This window comes from Orycteropus afer, unplaced genomic scaffold, assembly GCF_000298275.1.
Source record: "Orycteropus afer afer isolate SDZICR_OR568_19922 unplaced genomic scaffold, OryAfe1.0 scaffold00428, whole genome shotgun sequence".
Taxonomy (NCBI): domain Eukaryota; kingdom Metazoa; phylum Chordata; class Mammalia; order Tubulidentata; family Orycteropodidae; genus Orycteropus; species Orycteropus afer.
Window position 1 is genome coordinate 2,618,192 of NW_006922015.1, and position 11,507 is coordinate 2,629,698.

The window sequence follows — 11,507 nt, forward strand, 5'->3', positions numbered from 1 at the left end:
TTTTGTATTTCAACTGAGGGCATTAACACTAAATGAACATTCAGTGCATAAGAGCTATTCATTAAATATATCAATAGCGACTATAAATGAAAACGATACTCACTGAAATCTGACTCACAGTGATCCCCATTGGGTTTCCAAGGTGGTCAATCTTTACAGAAATAGATTGCCCCATGTTTGAACCTCCAACCTTCTGATATAGCAGGCAAATGCCCCAGGCACTGTGCCACCAGAGCTCCTTCCATTCACTATATTTGATGAAAAATTATTTTTATGGTTTGCAAGAACGGATTAGTTGAAGTACCTCAATTTTTCTGATGCCCCTACAGACTGTTTTTAGAGAAAATCAAATCCTAAGAGAATCCCAAAAAGCTAGTAAATGAAGTCCTACTGATGTTTCTGCTTCTTTTCATCACCTGTGAAACAAAGGATTCTCTCTCTAATCCCACTGGCATCTCTTACACAGATTTTGGCCTGTTACATCTTGATTTTCATTATCTTAAGGCCTTAATGCTTTCTTATTACATGTCAAATATAGGTTAAGGAGATACTATGTGGAAAACTAAAGTTTCAAAAGTTAAGGCTATTTTGGTGAATTATTCAAGTTTCAAACCTTAAATTTACTTCATCTTAATGTTTTTTTTGGCACACATATAAATATTCTATTTTTTGCCTCTCTGATGCATTTTTCCCCCTCTAATCATCAATTAACACATTTCATTGGATCATGTTTTAAAATACAACTTCTTTTTTTCCTTTGACCATAATGCATGATTTCAAAATAGTAATAGTAATAATAATAATAATAAATCCAAAGAATCTCTCACAAAATCTCGTTATTTATATGGACAATATTTTATGTTTTCCAAAGAACTTAAAAGTATTTTTCTGATCCTTACAATTCTATGAAGTAAATAATATAGGGACAGTATAAAGACTACAGTCTGCAGTATGGATTACACCTCAACATAAAGGAAACAAAAATCCTCCCAATTGGACCAATAAACAGCATCACGGTAAGTGGAGAAAAGATTGAAGTTGTCAAAGATTTCATATTAGTTAGTGCCCCAATCAACACCAATGGAAATAGCAGTCAAGAAACTGCATTGGGCAACTCTGCTGCAAATGACCTGTTTAAACTGCTGAAGAGCAAACATGTCTCCTTGAAGACTAAGGTGCGCATAACCCAAGCCACTGGTGTTTTCAATAGCCTCATATGCATGTGAAAGCTAGACAATGAATAAGGAAGACCAAAGAAGAGTTAATACCTCGGAGTTGTGGTGGTGGCAAAGAATACCGAAAGCACCACAGACTGCCTGAAGAACTATCAAATCTGTCCTAGAAGAAGTGCAGTCAGAACGCTTCTTGGAAGTAAGAATGGCCAGACTTCGTCTCACTTACTTTGGTCATGTTGTCAGAAGGGACCACTCCCTGGAGAAGGATATCATGGTTGGTTAAGTGGAGAGTCAGCAAAAAAGTGGAAGGCCTTCAAGGAGATGGATTGACACAGTGGCTGCAACAATGTGCTGAAGTATAGCAAGGATTGTGAGGCTGGCACAGGACTTCAGAGTGTTTTGCTCTGTTGTACATAAGGTCGCAATGAGTTGGAGCAGACTTGATGGCTCCTAACAACACATAGCATAGTGCCTAAGGCATTTGACTGCTAACCAGAAGGCTAGTGGTTCAAACCCACCAGCCGTTCCTCGGGAGGAAGGTTAGGCAATCTACTTCCATAGCGATACTGCCTTGGAAACCCAAGGAGAGGTTGCTATGAGTTGGATCCGACTCCATGGCAGTGAGTTTGGATTTTTTGGTTTGGTAAAACAAAATATAGCTGGAGTGAGAAAGTCAACTACTTAAGACAAATAGCTAAGAAGTGGCAGAATTAGGGATCAAGCTCGCTCTTCTGGTCTGATCACAACTCCAATGCTTTTTCCACCATAATACATATGTTGAATCCCAAAAAGTGGTTGCTTGGAAAACTGATTCTTGCTTTTAAAAATTACATAATAGCATGTTTTATTCCTTTTAGTACCAAAAAGCACATTTAAGGATACTGGCCTACAGAAAATCAATTATATAGATTATATTTATATGATAGTAAATTAATTCATCCACCTCATCATGTGAACTGAAATCTTGGGAATTTTGGAGGTTTGGAATCAGAATTCAATAAAGCATTCTTTTCTCAATTAATAGTTTAAAGTTCATTATGTAATATTAACAGAAAGCTCATCCAATTCTGACAGGATGAGAAGTTCTTTGAAGCTCATTTTACCTTCCTTAAAATGGAAACCCCCTTTTACCATCAGCTATGCTTATTGAGAATTTTAATTTTTGCCAAAATGTTTTACTCTTGAAATATGAGCTCTGTCATGTTTCTGGTTTAGATGTACTCTCCCTCCTACAATGGAATACAATGTTGGTAAGACAGTATCACAGCATTTCTGCAATTTCAACCCAGGATTCATTTACATTTCAGTTATATCATCTAAAAAATTCTGCTTTTCCCTCTAAAAAGGTAAAACCTTAACAAAAATTTGAAATCTTAAAAACAACACAAATAAAATTTAACTGGAAAGATAGCCTCTAATTTTAAGAGCTGGTTAAGTATATACTTACCAAAGGTATACAGAATAAATGGAAAAAACAACAAAAAAAAGTCTACAAATATTATTCAACATGTAGAAGCCCAAAAATTAACTTGACAAATCTCCTAACCAATACTGAAGTTAAAGTTATCTAAATGATTTTATGATTCTGTTTAAATCAAATACATTGATTGTCAAGGTAAAAAAGACATTGCAGGTGAGATGGATGAAATGCTTGGCTACCAAGCTTAATATTGTTTATAGGGCCTCATGGAGAATACAAACAAAACCTGGAGAAGACAGAAGCAATTGACTATTTTCAGAAATCACGTCACCCCTGCACTGAAATCCAAGTCTACCGTTAAAAAAAATGTTGACGTGAAGATTGTTGTTGTTGCTATATGCTGTCGAGTCGGACCTGACTCATAGCGACCCCTCCTTGGTTTCTGAGGCGGTATCACTGTGGAAGTAGATTGCCCAACCTTCCTTCCAAGGAGTGGCTGGTGGGTTTGAACCACCGGCCTTCTGGTGAGCAGTCAAGTGCCTTAGATGCTATGCTACCAGCTCCTGACACGAGCATTACATAAGTAAATTCCTATTAATAAAAGGATTCATTTTATTTTATGGATTGCAATATTTAGTCCATATCCCTAGGAGACAGCCTTTAACAAAGTAGTTTTTACTAAAAAAAAAAAAAGTTATCTGTATCCGTAAGTAGTGGCTGAATGATGGGCTCAAGTATACCAAGGAATGTGAGGATGACACATGACCAAGAAGTGTTTCATTCTGTCGTCCACAGGGCCACTATGTGTCGGAGCTGATGTGACCACACCTCACAACAACCGCAGCAAATATGTACACTATATGTATACCAAGGAGCTCTGGTGGTACTGTGCCTAAGGCATTTGATTGCTAACCAGAAGGCTGGTGGTTCAAACTCACCAGCCACTCCATGGAGGAAGACCAAGCAATGTACTTCCGTAAAGACTTACTGCCTCAGAAACCCACTGGGGGGGTCACTATGCGTTGGAATCAACTCAGTGGCAGTGGGTTTGGTTTTGGTTATATGTATACCTATATCTCAATCCCTGCTCTTAAACTTTAACCAAAAAAACCCAAACTCACTGCTGTGATGTCAGATCTGACTTACAGCGACCCCTCCTTGGGTTCCCGAGGCGGTACACTACGGAGGTAGATTGCCCAACCTTCCTTCCAAGGAGTGGCTGGTGGGTTTGAACCATCAGCCTTTTGGTTAGGAGTCAAGTGCCTTAACACCCTACGCCACCAGAGCATTCTTCTGACTGTCCATGGTATATTCAATATTCTTCACCAACATCGTAATTCAAATATATCAATCAATCTGGGATCTTCATCAGTAAGTGCTTCAAGTACTCTTCACTTTCAGCAATACTACTATGTTTCATATGGCTTAATGGTGATGCTTCATAGATAGTGCACACATCAATGGACAAAAACTTGTTGCCAATGAGTTGAATCCTACTCATATCAACCCTACAGAACTGAGTAGAACTGTCCTATAGGGTTTCCAAGGCTGCAATCTCTATGACAAAGACTGCCACATCTTTTCCCACCCCAGTGGCTGGTGGGTTCAAGCTATAGACGTTTTGGTTAGCAGTTGAGTGATTTAACCACTGTGCCACTAGGACTCAAAAGAAATTCCCCACTCTGGCCTATCTGGCCATGGAAAGCTCTAAGTAAATGAAGCCAATCCTAGTCACAATTGTGAAATTTGCAAGGCTTGCCCTTATCATATCCTGTTTTCCCTTTATTCTTTATCTGTATTGCTAATCTGCCTCTCTGATAATCTCTCTTTCCATTTCAAAGGCCTTCCCTATTTAGCCTCTCTACTCTTTCCCTTTACAGAAAATGAAAGAATTTTATATCTCTTATATAGCTACACCTTGTTGGCTAACAGTCCTAAGACATTATTTGACTGAATTTTAATTAATGTATCAACTCAACCAGACATTTACATTTTAAGCCTTCAATCCGGATATGAGGAATGAAAGGTTTGTTCTCTGAAATTTTAAACCTCAGCAGAAAGAGGTAGTAGAGATGGAGTGGTGACAGGCAGTTCCCCTTCTCCTAGCCATTACAAGGATAAAGTCTGAAGGCAAACCAAATATCTATTTAGAGAGTCTAAGGAGGGTAGTGCATGGTTTATGCAAAGACCAACGATACCATTCCAACTTCTGGCAGACATACAGAACACCAGAAATTTTAAATATAAGGCATTTAAATTAAAAATTTAAATGTCTTGCATATTATTAACAGTCTAGGTTTGCTACATTCATATAATAGATTATGGTTTACAAAGAGTTTTCATGTATGGTATTTCACTTGGGCTTCAAAAATATATAATGTAGCCATGATTCCCAGTTTTCAAATGACTATTCTAAGCTTTGTAAGTAATAAAGATAATAAAAGGCATAGTCAGGACTGAACATTAGAGCTCTGAATCCAAGTCATGTATCTTTTCCATATGTAACATGTAATCTATACAGCAAGACTAAAATAACTTGCGTGTGTATACACCAAGCACTTGCGAAGTAGAAAAGTTATATTGCTTCCAAATGTCTAAGTAAATTATGTTGGCCTTTTCAAGTTTCTTCTTCATGTAATCTTTTTGTCAGACAATTGTTTTGTTATTAGCTATTTCATTCTTCTAAAATAATTCAGTAACAGAAAAAATACTGCCAAATATATGTAACTAGTAAGCAGAAAAGTCATCTTTCAATACCAAAACTAAACGTTTGTACTTATTTTTTCTTTGATATCCTTTGAAAATCTTATTCAAATTCATTTCAAGCATTAGCCTAAAAATTTGCAATTGTACAGTTCATTTCAATTCAGCGACATTGAATTGAATAAATAAAAATAATAAAAGATAATAAAATAAAAGAAGATTTTTATAAGTAGTTTCTTTGCATATTAATTTGTCAACTTTGAAGGACAAGATATTGCTGCAAGTTGCGTCCTGTTTCAGCCAAAAAGCACTTTATACTGGCTTTCTTTGAAATGAATGATAAAATAGAACTATCCATAAACTATGATTCCTTTATCCAACTGGGAAATTAAGTAAGATTTAATGTTACACATGTTTAAGAATACTTTTAAATTATTAACTGTTCAACAGAATATAAATTGAAAGTATCTACTGTTAAAGTTACCAAACTCAAATCCTGAAATAACTTTTGTGATTTTAAAGACAAAAAGAGCTAACAGAATGTAATTCATCAAGTGTAAAAACTGACCATTTCAATGCTATACACTTAGTGCTGGAGTGAAAAGAAATTACATTCTTTTTTAAAAAATAGCATTTGAGCATTTAAAAGAATAATAAAAATTTTAAGAAAGAGGCTCACCAGTCTGAGTGAAACCAAACGGACGCAGAATCTCGTTAGCGGACAGCATGTTTGATTGTTTTAACTTGGGCTGTTGGGAGGAGGCTGAAGTTGAAGAAAAGGAGAGATTTTTGTTGACCTGTAAGAAGAAAGGCAAATCAGAAACTAAAGGGCAATTTCCTGGGTTACTGAATGCAAAAACTGGCTGAGAAGTATCTGCTTACTCTACAATGTAATCAGGGCACATGGTACATCAAAAGGGGTAGAAATTATTTATACTGTTGATTTTTAAGGTACAAAACAGAACAGTTTTTCATTAAGGAAGGAATACAGTGGTGATCAAAGCACAACTACATGAAAGTAAATCTGTTTGGCTGTAACAGTCTGCTTATCATGGAGCTGACATTATTAATAACTTGAAACAGTGGTCAGTTTTAAATTACACAAAGAAATGCAAAAAATAGAAGTGACCCATCAGCTGCTTTCAATCACGAAAGAGTTAAAATATTTCACACCTACATTTCTTTAACACTGTAGTGAAATAGCAGGTACTTCCTTTTCAGAGAGTGCATAGAAAACACCTGTAATATAATGTTTACATACATTGTGGTGACACAGATAACACAGCTGTAACCTAGCTTTCCATGTGAATTCTGTGAGTAGTTTCCACTATATCAAAAGATCTTATTCTTAAGACACAGTTTAAAAACAGCATTAAAATAATGATCAAGCAAAATTTCTGTAAGCGTATATGTTTTCCAACACATAAAACCTATGATTGTCTGAGTACAATGGTCTCACAGAAATGAGTGAGTGTAACATTATTACTTCAGCTATTGTAGGGAAACAAAGAATAGTTCACACAAGAACATTCTAAATGTTGATCAGTAAATTCATCTTGTAACTCAGATTTCAGGAATGATCTAATCTCTTGCCTGTTATTATAAATCATTCATTGTATCTTTATGATTTTTAAAAATCACTTTCAAGAATCCCAACATGCTCTAAATTTGAAAAAATTGGAAGTGTAATTTTCTAATCTATTACAAAAATATAATCTGAGTTAACAAAATGTTAAATGATAGTTTATTATGTACATGTACTAGTATATGACAATGTTCTCCTCCTATTTTTCAAGTAATAAAAACTACAAAGAGCACTATCACTGTGTTTGCATTTTAAAATTCCCTTTTGATCTTCTGTGTATGATAGTGGTGGGCTGCGGTTACCTGCCCTTTTATCTGACTCATTATTTGCATAATGTTTGTAAATGGTTCTTTCAAACAGTGGTAGCAAGTGTTTTTATGATCTTGTTTTTATCAGAGTACAAAGCATTTTTGCAAATTTTGGGATAAAGTCAAATAATTAAGAACATAGTAATACAGTTCGAACTTATATAAACTCAGTAAATGATGCCCTCTCTTGAAATATTTAAAAGACTAATTGTTGTTGTGTTGTGATTAATTAGGTGGAGTCAAATACATCAGTGTTAAAAAAATTATCCAGCTTTAAAAATTCTGTTAGGAGCCATTATTAAATACTGCCCCACATTGATTTTGATTATTTATATTACTATCTGAAATAAGGAGGAAGTAACTTCATGTCTTTGAGCTTCAGTTCCCACTTTTAGTTACTTCACTGGGAATGTGCCAGAGGAGCAGGAAGATGAACTGGGGTGACAAACTGCTACTCCCAGCGCTAACTATAAAGCATAAATATTCAGTAAGAAATAGAATAAATAGGTCAGATAGCCAAAGGAAAACCAAAAAGTTCTCTAGAAATAATGTGCTATATAAATACTAGTTGTTATTATACTTCATTAGAAGTAAGGATAATTTGGAATATTTAATGCAGCAACAACAACAATATGATGTAAGTTTTTCTGAGTGCTAAGCTTTTAAGTGGAAGTGCTATATATAAAATGACATATTTATCACTTAACTAATTAATCCACTTCTCTTTTTAGAATCATTTTTCAGTTTTACTTCTGTGTTCTTAAAAATTTGCATCCTATATGTCAAACAATGCATTTTGAAATCTGGAACAATAGAACAGGTGTATGCAGGAGACACGGAAAAAAAAAAACAAAACGGGACACATATACACACAACTTGCCTTTTAGTCTTCCTCTTCAAAAACAAGACTAGAATAAAATACTTAAATGCCTCTGTTGAAACAGAATGTAACTTTTTTTTTTTTAGATAAAATCCTGGTTTTTAAATTTTTTTAAAAAATCTATTATCTAAAATTACATGGTCTTCCTATGTATTTTTATACTTCCACTGTTTCTGGACACATTTCTTCGGAGACTGTTCATATTTCCATAAAGTGACGAGTGGCAACATAACAGAGAAGATAAATTCATTTTACAGTTTTGGAATAACTGTTCATATTATCTCAATTTTAAATTAGAACTCAAAGTATTTCTAAAACTTACACATAATCACCACTTCATTTAGAGGAAGAAAAATAATAATCACCATTAAATAGAGTGAAGCAATATCTATTTTTGAAATATATGCTGTGGAAAAGAATTGCTTAATAATTTTACAACAACAGAAAGGTTGGCTAAGATAGTCTCCCCTACACCAATCTACCCTCTTTTCACAACACACATTTCTGCTTGCTTCATGCCAAAACCACAGTCTGCCAATGTCAGTTTAATAGCTCCATATTGGGGAACACTGAAAGCATAAAAATTTAATAAAAATTTGTAATTGGGAAAAAGAAGAAAAATATCACCCAGAATTTCTGCCAGTGTAACCACAAAACTGTTTTCCCTCCTTCTTTAGGGTATAGCAGCTTTATGCAAATTACGCAAACATTAACTCTCTAACAGGAGGTTAATTTTCCTATTAAAGTCATTGTCCCAGCATAAAGTTGATTGTGCAGGCCAGACAAATTAACCATCAGTTTCCCGTTTAGTGATTACATTTCAAAAGCTTTGAGAGAGAGATAACCCTTAGTTCCATATATACTTGCAAATCTAATCATTTTAGGTATTTGCCACAGTCACCTGAAATGGAACAGTTTTTGAAGTGTTAAGATGAAAAGCTAGTTCAAATTGGTTTAAAATTTTAACTGAAAAAATGGTGATGCTGTTTATAATTTTAAATGTTCATTTCTTCACCCTCTTTCTACTTTTTCCCATTAATTCTGAACAATAATACAGATAGTTCTTTAATTTGAAGGCTTCATTGCAAAAATAATAATACTCAGGAAATACTGCGTTGCAAATCATGTCTGTTGCAAAAATTAAAATTCTAGTGTTAAAGAACAAAAACAGAAAACTTGAGCCAAAGTCAAAGTCGAGGTATCTAAAGTCAGGTATGTTAACATTTTCATAATATAAATTCTAAAAGCAGCTTTTATTTACGTAATTTCTTGGTTACAAAATCTGAGAAATAAGGAGCCTCTGGCATCGTAAACAAGAATTCAGATGAGATCTCTAGGCTTGCAATGATTTTCTATGAGCTGGGGCAGTGAAGTAAGAGACCAGGAAGGAACTCCGTGAAGATGCCAGAAAATTCCCACTCCTCGTGAAAATTCACTTCGTCACTACTGCCTGAGCTAAAACTAGAATTCCAATTTGGATCAGCCATGAAGAAGTTTTCTTTTATAATATTTAGTCAAATTTTTGAGCCTCTGATTTTTTTTTTAAATCATTTTTGATTCCTCCTCATAAAACTGAAATAAGATGCAGTATTTGTTCAAATCATTTACCCAGTCATGTTCTTCAGGGAAAAACAATTTACTTACTTGCATCCTGGTTTTCCCCAAACTTTTACCTTCTGGTCTCTCTTAGCACATTTACTTACTTCACAGGGAAAATTTGGTCTTGAACTCTCTGAACTCCTTTCATTTACCTTCATCTCCTTTCTTCTAGTGTCAGAGAAAGAGGTACCTTCTATTCAAGAATAACCCCTTTATTCACTCCCTTGGGAATATCGTTAAGGCGCTTCCAAATTATACTTTCAAATTTCTACCAGCTAGTTCCTCATAGACTGTAAGCATAAACCAAACCTGTTTCCACTGAGTTGATACCAACTCATGGCAAACCCATATATTTCAGAGTAGAACTGCACTCCATCGGGTTTTCCAGGCCTTTCTTCCACAGCATCATTGGGTAGACCTGAACCTCCAACCTTTAGGTTAGTAGCCAAGACCAAACTGTTTGCACCACCCAGGGACCTTTAGCTATAAACAAAGACCCTTCTAATTTAGTACAAAAACAAACAGCAAATAACAAACAAAAACTCTCACTCTGATTTCACAACTTCCTTACACTTATTAAAAGCTCAACTCCTTCAAAAATAGCACACAACTGCTACTACTGTGCATATATATACTTCAGCCATTAACTCTTAAAATGGCTACAAAAATCTTTTCTCTCTCATAACACTAAAGTGGAATTTAAGGTCACCAAGAACCTCAAATGATCAAATTCAGCAGATTGATTCATTCCTCTGTTATTCATTCTCCTTTCTTTGATTCTGGAAAACCATTTTGTCTCAGTTCTTTGCCTGCGTCCAGCCATTTCCTGTGTGTCATCTGCTACACTCTCTGGGCTCTCTTCTACCTTCATGGCTACGCTGTGCAGGAGTACCCAGGGTCTCTTCTCTTCATTTTCCTTCTGTGCTGCTGTTGCTTCAACTGTAAACTCTTCTGATCAGTAAGTTCAGAACTAAAGTTACCTTTCCCCTAATATTTACTTCCTCAAGGAAACCTTGAATAGTGATTCATCTATTTGCCCATGCCAGAAAACTGGAAATCATCCTTGATTTTCCCTCACCTTCCACAGAGTCAGTGCCTAAGTCATTAGGTTCTCTGACATCACATCCCACTCTCTTTCTCCATAGTCAGTGATTCCGTCCAGCCCTTTCATACTTCCTGCATACTGCAATGGTCTCTTGATTTATTTGCCTATCTCCCCTGCTTCCTTTCTCATTATTCTATACTGTTAGCAGGATGATTTTTCTAAAATGCTTAGTTTCTAACTTACTGCCGTCAATTTCGACTCATAGCGATCCCTCCTTAGGTTTCCAAGGTGGTAACTCTACTGCAGGAAATATTACTACTACCTCTACTGGAAGTAGACTGCCCAGTCTTCCTTCTGAGGAGTGCCTGGAGGGTTTGAACTGGCAGCTATCTGGGTAGCAGTCAAATGCCTTAAGCACTATGCCACCAGAGCTCCCAGCCATCATCAAAGAGTCCACAGTGTCCCACTAGATAAAATCTATACTTTTTACTGTAGTACATAAAGCTTCCCATATTCCCCAAACTACCTGTCTTTGCAAGCTTATTGCTCTGCCTACTATGTTCCAACTACAACAAACTGCGTAGAGCTCTCTAAATAAAGAATACCAGAAAGATGTGGAACAAGGGATATCATAGCTGTTGTCAGATGGATCTTGGCTCAAGGCAAAGAATACCAGAAAGATGTTTACTTGTGTTTTACTGACTATGCAAAGGCATTTGATTGTGTGGATCATGACAAATTATGGATAACATTGAGAAGAATGGGAATTCCCGAGCACTTGATTGTACTCAT

The 11,507-nt window shown here is 35.6% G+C and overlaps 1 protein-coding gene across 1 annotated transcript in view; it reads right to left on the minus strand.

Moving 5' to 3' along the window:
• The window catches only part of AHI1 (Abelson helper integration site 1), a 345,247-nt gene that overhangs the window by 182,027 nt on the left and 151,713 nt on the right, over positions 1 to 11,507 (minus strand). The window contains 2 exon segments of the mRNA XM_042782719.1: positions 2,935 to 2,946; positions 5,978 to 6,095. Of these exon segments, the coding sequence (XP_042638653.1) occupies positions 2,935 to 2,946; positions 5,978 to 6,095 (130 nt within the window).